This window comes from Lichenostomus cassidix, chromosome 20 (assembly GCF_008360975.1).
Source record: "Lichenostomus cassidix isolate B80296 chromosome 20, HeHo_3.0, whole genome shotgun sequence".
Lineage (NCBI taxonomy): Eukaryota > Metazoa > Chordata > Aves > Passeriformes > Meliphagidae > Lichenostomus > Lichenostomus cassidix.
The window spans coordinates 6,765,952-6,789,246 of NC_139500.1; the positions used below are offsets into that span (position 1 = coordinate 6,765,952).

Consider the following 23,295-nt stretch of genomic DNA (forward strand, 5'->3'; position numbering starts at 1 on the left):
CAGTGGCAAGAAGGAATGACCTTTATTGTTTTGATTTCATCACATATATAGAGTTCTCAAAAGTCACCCAGATTGGTCAGTCAGAAGCCTTCCCCCAGGCCTGATTGGCCAGGCCTGCACTGTCCAAGTTCTGGGACACTGTTCCAACAACATCCAAACTTTATTTATAAAACACAAGAAAATTTCTCATGGGAAAAACCTGTGCTAGCCACACTTCATGGAAAAGGACAGACACCTAACGCAGGAAATATGGACAGCATAGTATTCAATAGCACTGGGGAAAAATTACCTAAATGTTTTCCATAAACTAGGTCCTCGTCGACTGGAAACAAGGAGAGGAGGAACACTGGCAGTTAACAATACAATGCTGGAATTCTGCCTGACATTCTTTTTAAAAACAAAATCAGGAGGCAGGAATCTCCTCATTCCTTCTCAGTTGCGCTTTTTCCTTAGAGCTGCTGATGCCAAATGAGTTTCAAAATTTCCGTTTTGAGTGTCCCATTGAATACCACATTCCTCACATCCTTTTGTGAGGAGGTCTGTGCAGTTTCACCTTTCCCATCTGAGGTGAGGCAGTGGATACAGTCACTCAGCAATGTGAGGAACTTAGGAGCTCACAGGATCTCCTTTCCTTGAGACAAAATCCTTGCTGGACCAAAGCATAGTATTCTATCCTCACTAACACTGCTAACTCATGAGCAGTAACTTCTTTTTGTGCTTGGGCTGTCTTATCTAGGCTGTGTTTTTGCCAAGAAAGGTAAGACCAGATGATCCTTGAGGTCCCTCCCAACCTGGAATTCTGGTGTTCTATGATTCCATATAATTGGAAGTGTACATCCTTCAGCCAAATGCATTTCGTGCTAAACATTTGGAGGAACTGATCCAAGCCTCTGACCCAGTGCAGCCTTAAGCCATCTGTATTCAGCACGCACCAGAAGCACTTATTGGAGGGCAAACTAAATTCACTGTAAAATTAAGTTTATCCTTAAGTGCTTTCCTGAAACAGAAACCTCTGGAGTTGTTTCTGTTGCATTGCAGTTCAGTTCACAGCCAGGAACTCCTCTGCCAGTTCTCAGAAGTCAACCTAATGCCATTTCATTGGAGATTTTAATTACAATTTTTTCATTTTTGAGTCAGACTCCCACCAAGAATAAAAGCATTCTATTAGGTAGTCATAAGGACTAATAAGGAATTTGCTGTTCCCAGAAGCTGGTATTGCACACAGCACCTCCTCACTGCCTGTAACAGTAACAGGCAAAGGAATTTATGGGCAACTCAGTATTTCAGAGAATGATTAAATATCCTGAGTTGGGAGGGAACAGCAAGGATCATGGAGTTCAACTCCACGCTGAGCTTTTGCTGGGTTTTGTGACCAAAACCCTTCAGATTGGCTCTTCTGCCGGGGGCAAAATAGGACTTGGGCAATACTGAGGGGAATCCTGCCCTGCTGGAAGATTCTGCTCCTCTGACACAAACAAGACTTATTTTTAACCGAGGTATTTGCAATTGCTCATGAAACCCCCAATATCCACCACCACGCTGTGACAGGAGACCTCTGCCCTGCAGGGCCAGCAGTGGGGGCGAAGGCAGCTGTGGCCTTCTGGGGAAGGACAACAACTGAACCAGAACCAATCAATCCCACGCAGCAAAGATTAAGCTCTCCCAGGGCTGAACCCACATCCTCAGTGTGGTGAAAAGTTTGACAGCTCATCTCCATGCCATGAGAAGAGGCAGGATCATGGGATATCCCACACCACAAGCTGTGAAAGACTAGTAACTACCCTGTGAGTACATCTGGTGTATCAAAGGGCAGGGGATCTCTGTAGACAGGAGGTGCTGAATCACAGGCAGGGCTGTTCCTCTGTGACATGACAGCACACAGCGCATGAAACTGGGTGAAAGAAGAACTTGGGCTTGATATTCTCAGAGCTGATTTTTGTTTTCAGGTTCAGAGTCGTGGAGTGGGAAATGTACGCTCCTTATCTCCCAAGTTTCCCAGCTAAAGAGCTTTAATCTTAGCTTCTGGGAAGACCAAGAGAAGTCCAAAAAATCACCTGGCAAGCTGCAGTATCACAGAAGGAAGTAGAGAGAGACGGGAATAGAAACTAGCAGCAGGGAATCTGTGTGATCTTACCAAGGCTGAGCAAGCACATTGGATCAGGTCCCTGAAGCCAATCTGGCCTCTTTATCTGGTGCCTTACACTTCCCACTCAAAAACACCCTGAAATCCACATGCCTGAGGCTCAGCAGCACTGACCACCCAGAACACATCCTTGCTGAGCTCATCTCCTCACGGCGATAGCTGGGAAGTCCTCATTGCTTGTGCTTCCGTAGGCAAATTATCAAGTCTCCCAGCTCCACTCCCGTGTTAGAGCTAAATCACTGCCTTGCTGGAGCTCCCCTATGGTCAGAGCACCTGGGAGAGCCCCAGACCAAGCACAGGATCCTGGTGCAGTGGATGCCCAGGGTGATGCTTGGGTGAGCAGTGACAAAGGACACCACAGCAGGAACCTTGATTCTCCCCACATCCACGTGGCACTGTGAGGTCTGGGATCCCCAGTACTGCTTAGTCACTTAGATACAGCAGGTTTTCTGCCTCTTTCCCTAAACATTGTGTAATTATAATTGTTTCTCAAGGGCAAGCACGCAGTTGCTGGGGGAAGGCTCCTGTTGACTCAGACAATAACACTTCAAGAGCTCTTGGTTCAAAACAGGGAGAGTCTTGTGTATGGACATTGTAACTCTGGCCATGCCTTTGTTACCCAGAAAACTATTTTTAAGTTAAAGGGCACCAGAAGGTTTATTCATACATTATAATTTTATTCAAGCTAAGAGGAGACAGTGCCCAGACTTGATCATTAGAGCTCAAGTACCTTGGGAGCAAAGTCAGGGGAGCCAAACAATGTCTGACCAAATAGAATCATAAAACATCCTGAGTTGGAAAGGACACACAAGGATCATCAAGTCCAACTCCTGGCCCTGCATAGGACACACCGAAATCCCATCCTGTGCTTGAGAGCATTGTCCAAATACTCTTTGAGCTCTGGCAGCCTTAGGACTGTGACCACTTCCCTGGGCAGCCTGTTCTGATACCCAGCCACCCTCTGGGAGAAGAATCTTTTCCTAATATCCAACCTAAACCTCCCCTGACACAGCTCCAGCCATTCACTCAGGTCCTGTCACTGGTCACCAGAGAGCAAAGGTCAGTGCTGCCCCTGTAAGTGACCCTTTAAACCTCTCAGAGAAAAAACCAAGCTCTCCTGTGAAGGGCAAGTGGTCTCCCAGCACTTGCTTGGAAGGAAACACTAGGAATAAGTGAAAACTACAGCATTGTTCTCTGTAACTGCCACAAGAAACCAGATCCAAATTTTGGTTAAAAAAGACAATTTCTTGTATTTCCTTAGTTCCCTTTCAAGTAGTTGACTCAGCACTACAGCATTGTCCAAACAAGTCTGTTGAGCACTAAATATCCTTGAATAATTTAATTTACTCTGAGAGAGAGGGTGATAAAAGGTACCATCATCTCTTCTCAACTTACTCAGCAGCAGACAGCAATAATTTGCTTTTTGGGTATGTGATTACTCCAAAGACATCCTAACACCTTTGGAATGTGGAACCTGGAAAGATCATCCCATTTCAGAGAATCACAGAACACTTTGGGCTGGAAGGGACCTGAAAAACCATCTAGTTCCAACTTTGTCATTTTGCAAGGGGGACACAAAGGCCCTTACAGGCAGCTGGACAGTGAAGTGAGGGTAGGGACTGACCTCCCAGCCCCTGATGCACCCCAAGGCCAGACATGCCTCTGAAGTGGGGACCCTTCAGCAACACTTGTAGGGTCATCAGGCTGCCGAAATGTGTTTGAGCTTCTTTAATAGGAATATATTGACAAATCAAATTGTTTCCTTTTCATCAATGTTTTTCATGGAGGTTTTCATGGTTTCATTGAAAGGATTGATCAGTCAGGTTCTGGTTTTAGTCAACACAAGGCAAAAATTCTCTTTTAATTAAGAAATGTATGATAAGTGCTCAGGAGGCAGAGTTTCATCCAGCTCTGGATGCAGATCAATGGTCTGAGCCCCTCATCCATCCCCTCACCTGGCCAAAGTGACACCAACTCATCACAGGGTGACCTGGTCCTCACCACTCTGTTCCCCTGTGTCCCCCTGGCCCCAGCTGGGACAGGTCACCTACTGTGCCTCCTCTTGCTCTCTCTTGGAGATTTCCCACTCTTAGGAAGTTTCTTGAGCACAGAAAGGAACAGAAATTACAAACTGAGGAGGGGAAGAGATGAAGGCAGGGAATTAGGTGAGACCCTGTGGGAAAAGAGGACCTCCTGACATCCACGTTCTCTGCCCCACAGGCTGGGCTGCACATCTCAGCCCTCTCTGCTCCTGCTCTAGGACAGGATTGACTTTCTCAGGCTCACCTCTGCCTCTCCAGCATGTCTGGCACTGTTCCCCTCCAGCCCTGGCACCAGGAAATTTGGTCCCATTGTTGTGTCACTGCAGTGAGGGATGAGTCTCAGCAGGGACAGGCTGGACACACAACACAGGATCACAGCCTGAAGGGAAAACCCTGCCATTGGAAGAAAAATAGAAGTGTGCTTCCAAATAAGATAAAATTGGCACCTCTGGAATAGTGATGGGCAAATTCAAACAAGTTTGGTGTGTGTTAGCACTCTCTGACTCCTCTCCCACCGAGTCTGGAGGACTCAGCCCACTGTCAGCTGCTGAGCAACACGGGAGGGTGGGAGAATCTGCAGGCAGGAGTGAATTTACCCATGTTGAGTGTGGTGAGGTGGCAACCTCAGGGCCAAGAGGGCTGCAGGCTGTTTCGACAAGCTAGATTGTGCGTTTGCACTGGTTTCATCCCCTCTGCATCTCTCTGCACACCTCAGAAATTCCCTCCCTTGGCTCCCTCCAGCAACCCAGCCTCTCTGCACTTGGAGGTCAAGGTGTGAGCCAGCTCCATGTGACCTCACTCGAAAAACTCCCTCTGACTCCTTCCGCTCACGTTAGTCAATTGCTGACTTCGTTCCAGGCTTGCAGCTGGGCCAGCACCCGTGGGGCTCTCCTTGGGTGAAGAGGGACATGTCCCAACTGCTCCTGTGTGAGCAGGTTGGGAGCACGTCAGCTCCTGCTGCCAGTGCTCCAGGCTTTGAGGCATCACCACCAGCCTGAGTCATTGCCACACCTGGCTGTGGTGAGAGGTGGCCAAGGAGACCGTGGCACTGACCTAAACCACCTCAGTGCTTCCAACCAACCAGTGGTTTTGTGGGATTTTTTCTGGGTTTATGCATGTAACAGCAGGGGAAGCCTGACATGGAGAAGAGCATGGGATTGGCTTTTTATGCAATACTTGTAGAATTTGCAAAATTATCTTCTGTGTACTAAATGTCTGAGTCATCCTGGGATAGCACTGCATCCACTTTTAGATGTTACCATGTGCTCTCCTCAGCCACAGCTTACGAGGAAAGTCATTTGAACCATCAGGAAAAATCTCACGCTGCCAACTCTTCCTCTTCTCTCTCTTGGCTTTGGAAACTTCCGTGGAAACCAAGAGGGGTTTTTGTCCTCTTAACTTCAATGGCTGAAAAGGTGAAATACCTCATGATCAGCCCACGGGTGGTTTGGGAGTGCTTGCTATGGTCTGGGTGCTAGGCAATGGAAGCAGAGGTGGGGAATGCCAGGGCTGGCATCATGTGGAGCTCATCCTGGCTTTTCCAGCAAAGCCTGTTTCCTGGAAGCCCAGCAGGACTCACATGCCAGGGTGTTTGACCACTATTGTAAAGGTTAATGTTTACCAGAAAGGTCATCCTCAGTCACCCTGCCTGCAAGCTCACATGAGGAGAAAATTCCCTGCACAGAAATTCCAACTAACTAGGCAACGAGGGGACCTAGGTCAGGGGAAGACCTGAGGAGAGACTCCAAACCCCTTGAGCAGAGCATGGCAACAACCTGTGGGTGCTCAGGGGACACCCTGGCAGAGCAAGTCATGGGTGGCACTGAGCTGAGGAGCTGCTGGTGGCACAGGACATCATCCCCCTGAGCTCTGTGGTCTCCCTGCAACCTGCCAAGGCACAAGGGTGCCAGACATGGTGCCCTAAAGGGGGTCAGACAAGGTGGACCCTGACTCAGTGCTGGGGGGGCCACAAGGCTCAGCAAGACATCACTTCCCAACAGGGTGGGGAGGAGCTGACTGCTCTCCTCGCCCTTCCACACCTACACGTGGGTAGTGCCCCTCAGAGTCACAGTGTGTGAGAGCAAGCCTGCCAAAGCATCTGCTGCACCCACTCTGCCTGAAGGGACAAAGGATCTGTGCTGACTGGATCACTGTGGACATTAAGTAAAATCCCAAAAATAGCAAAAAGGACTCCAAATTTCCCTCCTCTGCACCAGCATTAAGCAGAAAAACTGTTTCCTGGGCTCTTCTCCAGGCCAGGGCAGCCCATCTGGGAGCTGAGGTGCTGGGAGAAGCAGCCAATGCTGGAGGCTCTGGTTGCTCCAGCCTTCAACCCATCAGCACTGGGTGTCCTGCCTTGTACTCTGCCTTGGAGCAAAGTGCTGCAGCAGTGCTTCAGTTCTCACTGTGCTCCAATGGAAACTCTCCTCATCCCCTGCCCCAGCTGCTCTCAGACTGTGCTGGCGACACTTGGCTCCTGCCAAGGACTCAGAGTAAGTGATGCTCAGGGATTGAGCTGCATCCTCCTGGAATGAAGCAGCTTGGGACGGCAGAGATCAGATGTGGTGATCACTCAGCATGGGGAAGGGGAGTTCTGGTCCCCTGTGAAGCTCCTTGGCAGGATTTCAAGGCCAGGCTTGATAAAGCTCCGAGGAGATTGCTGGGATTGAGGGGATTGCCAGGATCAGCCCTGGCTCAGTGCAGAGGGGTGAGTGAGAAGTCCCTTCTTCAGCTTTTCAGCCATTTGCTTCTCTTTATCCCTGGCTGAACTGACCCAGAGCAATGTCGGGATCACTTAGCTGCTTGCCCCTCAGAGCCCAAAACTGGGGTGAGACATTGCAAGTCTGGGTTTCCAGCTCAAGCCTGGGATCCTCAGTTCAAGCCTGTGGTGCCAGGCAGGTGTGAGCAGATATCCAGGCACTCCCGAGCTCTGGAGCAGCAAAGAGGTAAGCACTGCTCATTGGATAATCCCCATTCATCCAGACTGCTGTGGATTGACTTGTCACTGCAGCAGGAAGAGCCCAGGGTGTGTCAGTGGGCAGCGAGAGGAGGTTAAAATCCCCTTCTTCCTCTCACAGCTTCCTTGTATGAGGGAAGTGTGGGGGCACTGCCAAAGAGTACTTGCTTCAGAGAGCTTTAAACAGCTCCGAGCTGGGGGATTATATTACTCTTTTGAACCACAAACTATTCCTGTCAACTGCTCAGCTAAAAAAGAGCTATAAAAAGTCAAATTCATTCAAGGGAGAAAATGTAGCTCTGCGTCATCATTGTTAGAGGCTGGAAAATGCCCAAGGGGGTCACTCTTGTTGACTTCCCTAAGCAACATCTGCTTAAAAAAACCTCCTGCAGTCAGCACAGCTTCCCCAAGCCCAGCTCTTGGCTGACAGAGCATCCAGTCATGTCTGGGGGCAGAGCTGGGGCTCAGGGGGATGTGGTTGGGTTGACCCAAGAGGCATGAGCTTCACCCTGGCCATAAATCCCAGTGCAGACAGTCTGCATCCCACTGGCACACAGCCTCACCGTGGCTCATGGGGGCAAAGGCAGGGCTGGGGTTGTGTAGTTACAGAATCATGGAATGGTTTGGGTTGGAATGGACCTGGAATGTTGGAATGGGTGTTCCAACACCCTGCCATGGGCAGGGGTGCCAACATGTGAAAAAGCACATGGGAAAAACAGGCAAAGGTAAGCTGGGTCAGAAATGACGCTTTGGGACTCCCAACACCACCTTCAAGTGAGACTAGGAAAGAATTCTGGTGACAGAGATTTGTATGATAAAATAACTTCTTTGGTTTCTTTTGTTAGAAAACATCTTTCACACATGGTATAAAAATAAGTAGTTTAGAAATAAATTTCAAGCCAGCTGTACCAGTGAGTTCAGAACATCTTCCCCTTCCCTGTGCCTCATCAGCAAAGTCTCTTCTCAAACAAAAGCATGACAAAAAACCACAAGCAAATCCTCTGTAGGAAATAATGTTAAATTGCTAAAACCCCCAACAGCCCCAAATTTACACAGTTTAAAACAAAGCCAAACAATTTTCTATAGAGGGGACCAGGTTCTTCCCCAGAAATAACTACCCTGGATGCAGGTTTTTCTTCTGATAAGATATTGACCCTTGCTCAGGGCTGGGAAATCAGTGGCCAACACCTGGTGAGCTCCCAGAAGCTGCTCCAGCCACTGGCACAGTTAGCTGGTGCTAACATGTCCCATCACACCCTATCCCATCACACCCTATCCCATCACACCCTATCCCATCCCATCCCATCCCATCCCATCCCATCCCATCCCATCCCATCCCATCCCATCCCATCGGCAGTGACACAGCTGCCACAGCACAGTGCCGCTCCATCACTCATCTCTAACGCTGCTTTTCAAGTAACGTTTGGAAAGATGAATAAATTAATGAAGCCATAGAAGATAAGAACCAAAACAAAGAGCACCCAAAAAGTCCAGTTCGTGCTCTCAGGGCAGCAGGAAGCGCTGGCGGACCTTCTCCTCGATGGAGTGGAGCTTGACGGCACGCAGCGCGACCAGCAGCTCCTTGGTGACCTCAGAGTGCTCCTCCTTCTTGTGAGTGAGGAAAGCCCGGAATTTCTCCTGGATGGCTGCCCTGGTCCATGGTGCCTGCTTCTTTGGCGAGCGCTCCAGGATCTGCTGCAGGCGCTTCAGCTTCTTGACGGGGATGTTCTGATACACCACGAAGTCTATCATGGCTTGTTCACAGTCGTCGTCTTCTGTAGCTGCTGGGGGAAAAGAGTCTGGGGGTTAAAGGGACACAGGAGAGCAGGGCACTGCCCTGCCAAGGCTCTCTGTGGGACATCTGCCCAGGGAGGTGGTGAATGCCCATGCCTGGAAGTGTTCAAGGCCAGGCTGGATGGAGCTCAGAACAACCTGGTCTAGTGGAAGGTTGAACTTCCCATCAGTGACATATCATCTACGGGGCAGCTGGAAAACAACGTGTAAAAGTTCTGAAGAAGGTTAATATACCTACTCCATGCTCCTCCCCATCAGGGAATAGAGAAAAAGTCCAGGCAGAAAGTATTTGCACACTGTTTTTCCTGAAAGTTTCTGTTTTCCCACGCAGATTTGTAAATCATGTGACAGGACCAGCCCTGAGCACAGCCCCAATCAGGGCGCTGGGACAGATCCGGCCCCAGCTGGTGGAAGCTGCTGGAGTGCGTCCAGCACACAGAATGAAAACAGAAAGAGTTTTCAAGAGACCAAGGCCAAAGGATTACTCAATCAGGGAGAGATTAGCCCAGTTTCATGCCATTGCAAACTGGGAACAGTTTCACTGGTTATAGTGGGGTGGGTTGGGCTCCACTGCGCAGGCTCTGCCTCTGCGCCAGACTCGGGCTGATGATGAGCAGGTCCTTGAGTGCCTCCTGAGTGGGATCATCATGAACTGGAGTTAAAAATACCTTCATGTCTCATTGCTCTCTCTATAAATATCTGCAAAGGGCCCGTCTGGCCGCGGGGGCTGATGCCTGACGCACGTGCTGCTGACGCTGCTCTGACCTGACTGCATCCCGCTGGTGACGGAGCTTTCCATTCTCTGGGCTGGGATCACACTCCTGGCAGGGAACCCGTGGCGTGAGTCAGGCTTTGTAAGGAGAAATGTCTGGGCTGGTGGTGCCAGGAGATGATGGAAAGACGAGAGCTGCCACGGGGGAACAGCCTCACCACATTCCCTCACCACAGAGGAGAATCTTTTAGAGTCACGGGATGTTCTGAGCTGGAAGGAACCCACAAGGTTCACTGAGACCAACTCCTGGCCCTGCACAGACAATCCCAAAACCCAACAATATGCCCAAGAGCTTTGGACAGCTCTGTCAGGCTTGGTGCCATGACCACTTCTGGGGAGCCTGTTCCAGTGCCTGGGTGAGATTTTCTGAAGCTTTTCTACCAAGTTTCATCCTGATGTAAGAATGACATTTTTTCATACCAGGGCAACCTCTCCTGGATGTGGCAAAATTCCCATCACTGCAAATTTTCAGGACATGGCACTGGATAATCTCATCCAGGCTCATCTTCCCATGATAGGTTGGACCAGATGACTTTTGGAAGTCCCCCCTGCCTGGGCTCTTCCATGGCTTTATGACTGATAATATTTTAGGAAGCTGAAGGGTTCAGGTTTGCTGCCACTCGATCAATGGTATGGAATTGTTTCCCATGTCTGGATTCTCAGGGTAGGGCAGGTGGTTCCAAAGAGCTTCCAGCCTCACCTCAGACAGCATCAGTCAATCAGGATGGGTTTGGGGGCCCTTGAGATGGTTTTTCAATCCCTTTCTCACCCCATAACTTGGGGAAGGAGCATGTTTACAAAGCACCCTTGGAACAGAGCCTTTTGCTCTGCCCTGCAACTTTTCACCATTCTATTGCCAAGACAAGCTGAACCAGATGGTCCTTGAGGGTCCTTCCAACCTATGATTCTCGGATTCTCTGATCTGCTGCTCCTGCCCCACCTTCCACCTCCTCTGAGGCTCAGTACAATGTCTGCACCATCACGGTGACGTGGTTGACACCACATCTCTACTTTTACACCTGACAGGTCAAAATCTACCCTACACTCAGCCCCAGTGAACCTTGGGCTCTGCTCTGCTCAACCTGCATGAGACTAGGCTGTTGCTGCAGTAAAAGCTTCCAGGAAGAGGAAACAGGTGAAGCTGGGAAAAGGGAGCACAGGAGCCCTGCAGCAGCCAAGCTGGGCACCTCAGCTGCCAAAATTATCCCCTCTCCTGGCATTCCCAGTTGTCCCTGGTAAGATCCATCAGGATTTCACTGTCAGCTCTTTTTCTTGCTGAACAATGGTCATTGCTTAAGCCCAGCACCCTGTCCTTGCCATATGGGACTGACACTGGAGGGAGACAAAGTGATGATAGACAATTTTTATCCATAATTACTATTAGTCAATTATTATTATTATAAATTATGGATCACTCCATCCTTTTACAAGGCATTTCACCTCATTTTGCACCTAAGCAGGAGAAAGTCACCAGAAATTTTTCCCTCACCCTAGCAGCATCATGTCCCTGCCACCCCAGAGCTGCAGCTCACCTGGTTCCTGTGTGCTGTTGCCTCTCCCCAGCCTGCAGGAGGTGCAGAGGGTGTCATGGTACTTGTTGCCCTGCACGTTGGTCACCTTCCCCTGCTGCTCACAGTCCTGGTGTGGCTGGCACGGATTGGTGCTGGAGTTGGAGGAGAAGAAGCCAGAGGGGCACTCGTGGCACTGGGTGTCCTCAAAGGGAGTGCCTGTGCATGGGGAGACAACAGGATGTGAGGTGACAAGCTGGTACAGGAGCAGAGGCAGGAGCTGGGGAGGATGCCAGACAGCATTCGAGCATGAGGATGATGGTTTGGAAATGATCACTGCCTGCAGCTCCCCTGGAATTGCATGTCCTCACATAGGGCAAACAGCAATGCTTCCCCCAGCCTTCTCCCAAGCTGGTTATTTGTCATCAGCCCCCAGATATGGGAGAACAGCAAGAGAACATCGCATCTGCTCTGAAAAGTCCACCTCCCAGCAGCCAGGCTGGTGGCTGAGCTGCCAAAACAGCCCTTCCATTCCTGGTGCAGCCAGAGGCTCCCAGCCAAGTGAAAGTAAAAGTCTGTGAGGAGGTGAAAGCTCAGCTGTCCTTGACTGCACTGTCACTTCTCCCCTGGCTCTGGGCCAGCCCTTTCATGGTGTCACAGGGACAATGCCACGCAGGCAGGATTGCACCAGGCAGCTTGCTTGCTTCCTGGGAGCAGAGGGAAAGGACTTGGCAGCAGTAAATTTCCCACCCCTTTCATGTCCTCTTCACAAATCAAGTTACAAACAGTTTCTACCTTGTTGCACCCCCCTTTAGGCTGTTGCTTTTGCTTTCCCAGAAGTCTGATCTTTCAGGTCCCTCCCAACACAAACAATTCTGTGATTCTAAGGTCCAGCCATAAGCCCAGCACCTGAACCACCATTTGCAAATGGGAAATTCCAAAGAAGTCGGTTTGCCCAGAGGGACTGCATTGCGCATGGATCAAAGTCCTCATCCACCCCAAATATCACCGAGCTCTGCCCACAGCCCCCAGTCCACATCTTCCCCATCCAGACAGCAGCACTGGCAGCCCCAGGGCTCTGCCCACCCTGCTGGACACTCAGTCCTTGCTGTGGTGTTCAGGTGGCTGGGCTGGGGCACAATCCTCCCCCACACAAGAAGCCATTTGCAAAAAATAAATAATAACATAAAAACAGCTTCTCCTCAAATGCCCAGCTTGCTTGCATAGCTCCTCAGTCCTACAGCCAATCCTCCAGACAAATTTCATATTTAATTTCAAAGGGCTTCCCTGTAATGCTTGGAGATCTTCTTTCCCTTTTGCTGTGTTACCGCATTTTGTCATGTCCCATAGAAAACTAAACCCCAAACCTCAATCATCAGCATCAGCTGAAGACAATAGGCTATTTCCCCTCTGCCCAGCGAGCCTGGAGCTCTTCCACACATGGAAGGACTTCAAAAGCCTCCATGCTTCAAAAACCTCCCCACATCAAGGCATGAAGCAGGATGCTGCTGGGTTTGCTGGTGCAGCTCGCACTGGTTTGCTGTCCCCTGCTGTGGTTTCCAGGCAGAGCCTGGAACTGATGAATTTACACACATTCAGAGCAACTAAAGGACCAGAGAAATCTGTACTGGTGAAAAAACAGGAAAATAAATGCCCTAAAATCTCTTGGGACTGAGATCACACAAGAACATGGAATCTCAGACTCATGAATCGAAACAAGGCTGATTTTATGGGTTTGGAACCCACTGTGTGTTTTCAACAGAGCCTCTCCAAATTGCTCAATGACAAACTGCAAAACCCAGCCCCAGAGCTACACACATCCACCAGCCCTGCCTTTACATCATCAGCCACCTTTTCCAGCCTGAATAATCAGCATTCCCAGCTCCCAGGCTGCCTATGCAAGGAGAAGGGAGCTGATGGAGGATCAGGAGCAGCTTGGACCTCTCCACCTGCGTGGAAGAGGGGGATCAGCTGCCCTGGGGATGGACAAGTCACAGCCTGGCTCTGCCCGTTGTGGCAGCTGAGGCAGGTAACCGGCATTGACACATCCCATCTAAGTGTAACGCTGGGGATTTCAAAGGCTTTCAAAGTGATAGCTGGGGAAAACCCCCACCAAATTCCTCCATGGAAAAGAAACAGGATCATGCCGGGAGGGATGGCACTGTGCCGGTGAGCTAAGAGGGAGTAGGTCAGGCTGTGGGCAAGCATTGGCTGCTGTGCTTCTCCTTGATTTTTATCTCCAGCGGGGATTTTGGGGTGTGACAAGAGCCTTGTGAGGATGCACAGTGGGTACTCACCCTGCTTCACAACACCAGAGCCCGGCGGGCACTCGGAGTGCCTGATGCAGAACTCCATGTCCGAGTAGTAGCCCTGCTGGCACTGGCAGGCGCGGTTGTGTGTGGCATTGCACTGCTGCACCTCCACCTGCTTCTCGCCGCAGATGACGTTGCAGTAGCGGCACTTCTCCAGGTAGTTCCAGTACTGAGTGTAGTGCAAATCCGGGCAGGGTGCGCACACGGTGGGTTTGTCCCTGGAGCAGTGCTGAGCCACGAAGGTCCCCGGCGGGCACTGCTGGCATGTGATCCTCTGGCTCGTCACAGCATCCTTCCATTGGTACGTGGGTTGGGCATCGCAGGCGAGCTCAGCCAGCAGAAGGAGGAGAGGGGGAAACATCCACTACAGCAAAGACAGCGCAAAGAGCCCTGAGCTCATCCTCTGGCAGAGGCGGGAGCAGCAAACGCGGCTGCTGCTGTTACAGAACTCGTTATTGTTGTAAAGACAAGAAATTGTTCCCCCTCCCTATGTTGTCCCCAGCCCCAGGAGCAGCCGCTGCCCCCGTGCCTCCCTGTCATCCTCCTTTGCCATCCCAGCTGACAGAGCATCCTTCCCAAACCCATTTGTGATGCCTTCACAACCCAGTTTCCCTCATTCAGAATTTGAAGCAGCTCCAGCACATCCTCCTCTTTCACCCCAGTCAGTTCCCCACCACTTGCAGTAAGAGACTTTTGCAAGTCAATAAACAGAAGGGAAGTTTCCCAAACTAGCAAATACAAAGCATACTCCCTAGGATCTTTAACACCTTTTGGATGCTCAGGATAGGACTCAATCCCAGAGCTTGCTTATCCTCCCTTTCCTTCTCAGAGCACGCGTGCTCAACCTGACAAGCAGAAGGAACATTACCTTGGAAGGATGCCTCAAACTCGGCACGTGGCAGGAAGGCATCACACCGAGGGCTTCCAAGCGCCGGGATCAGAAATCTGAGGAGACAGAGAGGGTTCCTCAGAGGCTGGGGCTGGCTGGGCTGGAGCTCCTCTCTTCAGCAGCAGGTTCAACCCGACCGGCCAGCGTTAAAACAGTGGGAGATGGGGCAGGGCTGATAAGGAGGGGCTGCTGGGAAACAGTGAGATTCCTCGCCTGCTTTCCTCCCAGTCAGCCCTTCCTCCGAGGGAGATGCCGGCTCTCCCCAGCGCAGGGACGGAGCAGAGCCTTATAGCGGCTGAGGGTGGGAGGCTCTGACCGCACTCCGAGCACCCACGCAGGGCCAGACACGCCCGGGGGGAGGGAAATCACCCCCAGCCCGAGGGGGAGCAGGAGCTGATGGGGAAGCAGCCAAGGTCTCTTTTTCCTCCCCATCCCCATCCCCGTCCCCATCCCGCTCTCGGGGACCGGCTCCGCTCACCGCACCGCCCCGCACCTCCGCACCGCTCCGCTCCCCGCAGCCGGCAGCACCTTTATAGACCCGGCCCGTGGCAAAGACCCCTCTGGCGCAAGGGGAGGGGACATCGCGGCTCCATCCCGGCCACCAGCCCCTTCCCGGTCCCCCGAAGCGGCAGCACCGGCTCCGCTTTCCCTCACCCGAGCGCCGCTTTTCTGCCTTTGCCTCTAAAAGTGACGCTTTCAGAGCTACCAAGTCCATTGACCTGTGTGGAGGAAGGAGGCAGGCGGAATTCGCACAGTATTTTAAAGCTCTCTAAGTTTTACAGGGCATTGGTGAGGAATTGTTTTCTGGCAAGGGGAACGGCAGGGAAATTCCCCAGCGAACGCTCTGTTCCCCAGCTGTAAACGCCGAATAACTTCCCAGTAACAGCAGCTGCCTCTCGCTCTCAGAGCTTTGGCAGAGTTTGCCTCACCAAAGGCGCTCAGAGCGGCAGATTCCGGCCGTGGCTGGAGGCGGTGGAAGCAGCGCTGTGGGGAGCATCCCTCCGGCTCTGCCCAGGGGCTCCGGGACGAGACCCCATCCCATTCCGGTGCCCTCCGAGGGCATTGACCCTGCCAAACCAGCCCCGATCGTCAGGGCTTAGGCACTGCGTTCCTAAAGCCGGCTCAAAGCTCCAGCTCTCTCCTTTCAGGAGCACCGAGGATGACAACAGCTCCAACTGCAACACTAAACACTTACAGGTACGTTTTGTGAGACAACATCCAGCAGCTGAGGGGGTCATGACTTCAATCCCTTACAGGTGACACTGCCATAAGTCTTGGACCCCGAAGATTCAAATGAAAACTGAACTCAGCCTTGGCAGAGCCACGGGAGTGCATGTTGCAGCGCCTGCTCCCTCTGCTTCAATACTCGGGACTCCTGCACTTTGTCCTGCCCTGTCTCACCGGAATCCCTCTGAACAGACATCAGTGAATAGTCAAAACCAGACACATGCTCAAAAAGTAAATGCAAAGTCTCTGGAAAGATGAGAGAACTACAGTGAGGACCTGAGAGGATGTGGAGGTTTTTTGCCTCAGGAGTCAGCAGCCAGATGATTTTTGCAGATCACTACAGAGAATTAATTCTGCATTTGCCTTCTGCAACAGGAGAACGAGCCTCTTGCCTCCAGCTCTCACCTGCTGGGGCTGTGGATGGAGAATCCCACACTTTATTCTGAACACTCTTAAAGATCAAACCTACAAGAGCTAAATACACAATTTACCAAGAAAATCAAACCCAGTTCTCTACTAACCAGGAGAAGAAAACTTCAATGGTCAGGAGGAATCCAAGGCTTCTTCCAGTAAAACAGTTTCTACCCACCTTGATTAAAGAAAATCCTCTGATTCCAGCAGGAGCCAAGAGGGGTCAGTACTATGGTCCAACAGCAGGGGCTGGACTGTGTTTATTTGCACTTTACACAGAACAGCTGATTTTCAGGTGATGGGCTGATTTTCGCAGACCCTCCTAAAGTTGTTTTTAATTTTACTGCTTATCTCAATCCCCTGTAGCTGTCCAAAGAAATCCTGATGATTTCTAACTTGTTTTGACATAATCCCTGAGCCAAGGACTGCCAGGCTTTTGCTTCATTAGTGTGCATCAGCTCAGTAATTAATGAGCTAATCTCCCAGCACTGCCCTGGCACTGAGGCACAGCCCCTTGAGGACATTTTTTAGGGTGAAACTCATCACTAGACTGAACCCAGCAGAAAACTCAGCTCTGGGCTCCCCCAGCTGGAGAGTTTCAGTGAAATCCCTCTGCCAGAGGCTCGAGTACCTGAGAGCCACAGAGGATTTCCTTCTCCAGGGGCAGAAACATGATTTCAGTTTTGCTTACCCGGATTTCACAAGGAACCCAGAAGGTGTATGAATCAAAGGCAGGTGGTACATCCTGGATGTCACCTGATGGCAGTCCCTGTGTCCCAGCCATGCACCTGCTGGGATGGACACAATGCACCAGGAAATTGAGTCTGCAGCTCTTCACTGCCTCATCAACAATTATTCTTGTTGTGAATTTGACAATGACAAAAATGTGTCAGGTAGATGCTCCCAGAGAGCGAAACACCACGTTAATGGGACAGAAAGGGCTTCCCCAGACAACCTCCACCTTTTAGGGAGATCAGAGTCTGGTGGAACAATGACTTTCAATTAATCTTTTTCTGTCTGTTCCTTTGTTAGTCCAACAAACCTCCCAGAATGGGTTTACAGGTCAACGGGTCGCTGCCTGATAACCAGAAAACAACACGACTCACTACTGGCTCTGACTAGTGGAGGTAGCATAGAAAAGGAATTCAGCATCATATTCCCATGGCTCTGACTTCACTTCCCCATACAGGAAATCATTTCACACTTCAGGGTGTGCAGCAGCACCACCTTCTGAAACTACTCTTGCAAAGTAAGGTTTCTTGTTAAAATTCAGAGAAAATTGTGAAAATCAAAGAGATCCCATGCTTCCCATCAGTAGCCACTTTGCCAGCCAAAGACAGGGCTCATCTCTTTCATGATAAAACATTTTGCTTTGCTGTTTTTGATCTCTTTTGTGAGTTCTTTCAGCTTTTTTTGGGGGGGAAAAAAAAAACTAGCAGGAAAGGTTTTTTCAATGACACACCACTAGAATTTCAGACAATGTTCCAGGTCTAGTCATAGCCCTGCAAGGCAGGGGCAACCAAAAAATTAATACCTACTTCCTTCATGATCTGTAACCCATGTGTCACTTGTTTCTGAAAATCAGCAAGGAGTGTCCAGGGCAGGTTTTTGCCCCTCCAAGCATTAAGTAATTTGCATCAGTTCCTCTAAGCACCTAAAGCAATACAGATTTTTTTCTGACAGTTCTCTTTTTCACTTTCTGGTCTTTGTAAGTAATGAGCTGTCTCTGTCCCTCCTTCCTGTAAATTCAACAAGTTTCCAGATGACAGAGCAGTCCTGACTGCTGGGGATCCTCTTCTTCAAGGTCTCATGGAAACACAAAGTGGTTTGGGTTGAGAGAGACCTCAGAGGCTGCCCAGTTCTCCCACCTGCAGCACACATTAGCATCCATTTGCCCTGCCTGCATCACCCACAGCAGGGATCCATTCCCAGATCCACTGCAGTGCAATCCCCACACTGCACCAGAAACCATCCATGGAGGGTGGCAGAGCTCTGGGACATGCTGCCCACAGAGGTCATAGAGTCTCCCTCTCTGGAGACATTCCAAACCTAGCTGGTTGTGTTCCTGTGTCCCCTGCTCCAGGTGACACTGCCCTGGCAGGGGTGTTGGACTGGATGATCTCCAGAGGTCCCTCCCTTCCAACTCCAACCATTCTGTGAATCTCCTGAAGGCACTGAGATACTCTTAGCACTGTTTCTCTGCCCTGTCTCACAACAGAGCATCCCCAGGCAGGAACAGTCTTCAGACTGAAACAACTCCCGGAAAAGCAAAGCTAGAAAACTACTTTAGCTGAGAGAAAAAACAGCATCATAATGCTTGTCCAAGGCAATCCCACACCTTTTTAAGTATTTCCTTCAGTCTTGATGGATCTGGCAGCATTTTTGCAGCCCACAGTAGATAATTCCCATCAACAAACCTGACCAGAGCCATGGTATCACCACCCCTGAAGACACTCGTGGCTGTGCTATGGTTTCCCTCCAGTGGCATGAGCAGTCAGCTGCAACTTTCCTGGGAGGCCTTCCCAGCAGACCAGGCACTGAACTACCCACCAATAAATGGCATTTTACCCCTCACTGCTCCCAGCCTCACTCCAAATATTTTCTCTGTTAATTTTTACAGCACATCTGTATTTGCATACATTTTACTGTCACTTTCCCCATTTTTATTTGAAACACCCAGGACTTTATCTGCATTATTTATTCTTGTTTTGCTGCACTAAATAGATACATGGAGGGAAGGCAATATTCATTCACAGATTTAAACATGACAAAATATATAATAGGCCAGAATTACCTCAATTCCTGCCTGTGTCTTTGTTATTTTAATTAATGAAGTACAATATTTCCCATTGCACTACCATCAACTTTGAGATTTGAAATGACACCGGATTTGAATTCTACAATCAGGAGAACTAGGAACCTTTGTTAATATGCAGCTCACTTTTCAATTTTGTCAATTAAGGATAAAATTTTATTAACATAGAATTTTACAAATTCCATCAATATGAAAATCACCTATAGGGTGATTATCGCCTCCTATCAGGGCCATTAGTACTCAATGTCCTGTGTTTTTATATCTGGTTATTTTTTAAAATTCCTTTTTTTTAATCAAACCACACCCAATTTAGACAAAATGGTTTTATTTTGCAGTCTAATTTACAGAAACTATGGAAGAGTCAAAATTGATACAATTTTTTAGGTTAATCACTTATATCCACTACTCACAGAGAGTGGAAGTATTCAGGAATTTTTTTTTAACCCATCTCACTTGATTTATCTTAAAGTTTTAAACCATTTAGTTCCTTTTTCTTCTTGGAATGCAAATCAGATAACACAGGCACATGCAAATACCAGCACTGAGTGAAGAATAAAGCCTCCTTAGAAGCATGTTCCAAAAAATTCCACCACAATGGATGATGGAATCAGGCTTTGGGGTGCAGAGCAGATGAGAAGGACCTTTTGCTCACCATCCACCACTGGAATTCATCTGTAAAAAATGACCCTTTCAGTATCTTCTGCTACTGGAGACAGTGGCTGCTGCCAAACCCCAAACAGTGAATGTGAATCACCTCTTCCAGGAACACCAACGTGGTAGGGATGGGTCGTCCAGCCTCCTTAGCCAGCTCAGCTCCATTGTCGTGGCATTCCTGGGGTTTTTCCACTATCTGGTATTACCTGAAGGGCCCAGAAATGACAGCTGCCTCCAGGATATAAAATTTCAGCCTCAGAGAGGCCACAGGATAATTCAGAGGATAAAATAAGTAAAGAATTAACCACCTTAGTTCTAACAGAGGACAGTGTTCTACTTTGTCTCCTGCAGTGAGACCTTTCAGACTTGATCGCCTTTGCTGGAAAACAATCTGTGTTGGTGCTCAGCTCATAATCCAGAGGGATTTAAAGGAACCTCCATGCTGCTCCAGCTCAGCAAGAGCCAGAGCACAGCCACAGCCACTTCTTGCCCTTTCTGTGGGTGGGATCATGACCAGAAGAAAGCCTGGATTAATCGCTGCCTCTTCACATCACTGTCGCACTTGGGACACTTCCTCTCCACCTGTAGAAATCAATGAACAAAACACATGGAGAATACATTTATGGAGGAAATGCCATAAATGGAGGGAGTTTTTATGTGGGCAGACAGTAATGGCAATGGTTTTAAACTGAAACAGGGCAGGGTTTTATTAAACTTTATGGGAGAAATTCTTTACTTAGAGGGTGGTGAGGCCCTGGCATAGGAATCCCAGAGAATCTGTGGTTGCCACATCTCTGGAAGTGTTCAAAGGTGGGAGCAACCTGGTCTAGTGGAAGGTGTCCCTGCCTATGGCGAGGGGGGACAAGATAAGCTTTCCAAACCACTCTGTGATTCTCTGATATTAAATATCTCTACCACATTTTGTCCAATATGATATACAAACTAACCACAGCAGCCACGTGTCGCTCCCCGAGATCATAGCTGCTGTTTGCCACCTCACTGTTCCCATACAGTCAAATATTTCTTTGATAGCAATCAAAAGAAGAGGAAAAAGCCTCCCAGCAAAGTGGCACCAGAATTTACAGCACTTGTCTCAGCTATGACACATCTGGAGGACTGAAATACAGGAACCAGGAAATGCGGAGCTCTTGTGAAGTACAGCTGCACTTGTGAGTAAACACCTGTCAAGTGGCTGATGAGTTCCCTGAATTCCTGCTTCCTCTTGCACAGCTGACAAGGAAATGTCTCCTGGGCATACCTGGACATGGGTGACATACCTGCTTGTAACTAGGGGTTCTGTAGGGGAACCAAATACATTTATTTCTTCACAGCATCCCACACCTTTCTCGTTAGCAGCAGGAGACAAGAAGGCACATGAGGCATCATTTCTCCACTCAGGTTTCAGTTTGCTTCTTCACTGATCTACAGTTTTAAAGTAATTTGACTTGCAGATGAATCCCAACTGTTCATTTCATAGCTTGCAAGTTACTGGTAAAACTAAACTGCTCTGTTTATTTCAAAAGGGAGACAGTAAATAGTTTTTAAAAAAATAATCTTTGGAAGAAGATTGCCAGCTCAGGAGGTCTAAAAGGATGGTCAGCTACATCAGTAGCTGCAAAGACTTCCTGCAGTGTGGAAGTTCATCATTACAATCAGAGTGGTTTGGCTTGGCAGCAACCTCAAAACTCATCTCATTCCAACCCCCCTGCCATGGGCAGGGACACCTTCCTCTATCCCAGGTTGCTCCAAGCCCCATCCAACCTGGCCTTGGACACTTCCAGGGATGGAGCAGCCACAGCTTCTCTGGGGAACCTGTGCCAGGGCCTCACCACCCTCACAGGGAAGAATTCCTTTCCAATATCCCATCTAACCTCTGGCAGTGGGAAGCCATTGAAAGAAAAGGTGCAGCTTGCAAAGTAGGCTCAGGCAGTTGGATTTTGGTTCTGGAGAAATAACTGAAATATTGCAAATGGAACGGGAGGGGAAAGGTCACTTTATCTCAACAGACAGTTCTTTGCCAAAGACCATTTTAACTTTAACATTTAAGATAGTCCAAATAAGAATAACTCAGTCTTCCTGGAAGACCTGCGTGAATAAATGATGTATTTAAACACTGGGAAGCAGCAACAGAACCTCTGGAGAGAAAACTACACCCCAAAGCAGCATGTCCTGGCCCAGTCTCCGCAAGGCTTCCCCTAAAGCACTGAATCACCTAACATGCACCAGCATTAATCCCCCAATCTCCCTACAGCTGCAGGGAATTCCATCTGCTCCTCCAAAAGCTTCTAAAAGTTTCCAAAATTATTCACCACCTCTCCTGATCAGTCTTCCGCCAAAATAACAAATTGGACTAGATTATAATTTGCAAACTCTGTGTTGTGAATGAGTCTCTGAGTCACCTCCTTGGGGGGACAATATACACCAAAGGGCTTTTGAGCTGAAAAAACAGTGAGTAAGTTGTTATGAAAGAAAAATAGGAGTTTTAAATGAAGCCCAGTCAGAGGTGACAAAGCCCAATCCTATCTGATGAGAGTTCAGATTTCAGCTGTGGTTGCTCATTTCCTGCTGGTAAAGGTACCCCTATCCCAAACATGTGGATAGAGCCAACTGTCCAACCTCCCAGGACAGGGGTGGGAATGTGGATGGATGTGGTAGGAGGTTAGCTCCTCTGGGATTGGTTTCAGAGAAACACAGGATAAACTTCCTGTTTGCAATCCTGTGCTTCCCTCTCAGCTGCATGACCAGCACAGCTCTGCCTTGTCACTGGAGAAGCATCTCTGCATCAGCCCAGCTGAACTGCAAGAGGATATGGGAGGTTTGGACATTAGGAATAACTTCTCCATGGAAAGGGTAGTGAAGCCCTGGAACAGGCTGCCCAGAGAAGTGGTGGAGCCACCATCCCTGGAAATGTTCAAAAAACGTGGCTATGGCACCTCAGGAGACGATTTAATGGTGCACACAGTGGTGGTGCTGTGTTGATGGTTGGACTTGATAGTCTTTAGGGTCTCTTCAAACATTAATGATTCTGTGACTCTGTATTTGGTTTTTCATTACTCAAACAACACCTGATTTCCATGAGCCACCTAACACTCCTGTACAGAGAGAACATTCATCACTGCAAAGGTGTGTCTGTGACAGGATTAATCAGGTAAGTGGCAAATGTGGAAGTCATCAGTAATAAAAGTAAGACTATGCAGGTAAGTAGCAAATATGGAAATCATTATCAACAAATGACCCATGACTCATTTCCTCAAACATGGTTTTGCATGGGATATCTAAATAGAAGAGAAAGAACACTTCCAGTTGGAAGGGACCTACCATGACCCAAGTGCCTGACAACTTCAGGAACAGAAGTTAAGGCATTATAATATTAAAGGGCATGAGGGTCTCTCTAGGAGGCCTCTTCCAGTGCTTGACCACCCTCTTGGTATAGAAATGTCTCCTAATATCCAGTCTGAACCTCACCCATAAAAGCTTTGGACCACTGCCATGAATCCTGACACTAAATCCCAGGGAGAAGAGCTCAGCACCTCCCTCTCTGTGTCTCCTTGGAAAGCTGCAGAGATCCACGACCTCACCCCTCAGCCTCCTTTCTCTGAATCAGACAAGCCCAGAGCCCTCAGCCACCCCTCCCAGGAGGTCCTTCCAGCCCTTCCCCTCCTCTGGACACTCTCAAGTACCTGAATCTGAAACAATCTGATCTGGCAGCACAGCCTATTTTAATCTCTGGCCTACGAAATGTACAGTCAGATAAAGAAGTGATTAATAAAAA

At 49.1% G+C, this 23,295-nt stretch overlaps 2 protein-coding genes across 10 annotated transcripts in view; both read right to left on the reverse strand.

Moving 5' to 3' along the window:
- Nucleotides 1-8,558: 8,558 nt before the first annotated feature.
- Nucleotides 8,559-15,782, reverse strand: TNFRSF6B (TNF receptor superfamily member 6b). 6 transcript variants are annotated; one of them, XM_085079112.1, is made up of 5 exons: nt 15,612-15,782; nt 14,396-14,472; nt 13,513-13,891; nt 11,240-11,434; nt 8,559-8,925 (listed from the first exon to the last, which is right to left on the reverse strand). In XM_085079112.1, exons 2-5 carry the CDS (start codon nt 14,435-14,437, stop codon nt 8,645-8,647), a joined length of 897 nt encoding a protein of 298 aa, XP_084935238.1. In that variant the 5' UTR covers nt 14,438-14,472; nt 15,612-15,782; the 3' UTR covers nt 8,559-8,644. The 6 variants fall into 6 exon arrangements, with proteins under 6 accessions (XP_084935238.1, XP_084935236.1, XP_084935237.1 ...); XM_085079110.1 differs by lacking the exon at nt 15,612-15,782 and adding an exon at nt 15,071-15,466; XM_085079111.1 differs by lacking the exon at nt 15,612-15,782 and adding an exon at nt 14,910-14,928.
- A 3,395-nt stretch (nt 15,783-19,177) lies between these two features.
- Nucleotides 19,178-23,295, reverse strand: part of RTEL1 (regulator of telomere elongation helicase 1) — a 44,570-nt gene continuing 40,452 nt past the window's right edge. For all 4 annotated transcript variants that reach the window (XM_085079241.1, XM_085079242.1, XM_085079240.1 and 1 more), the window contains one exon: nt 19,178-20,105. In XM_085079241.1, coding sequence (XP_084935367.1) covers nt 20,031-20,105 — 75 coding nt within the window. In that variant the 3' untranslated portion in view covers nt 19,178-20,030. The remainder of the gene's footprint in view (nt 20,106-23,295) is intronic.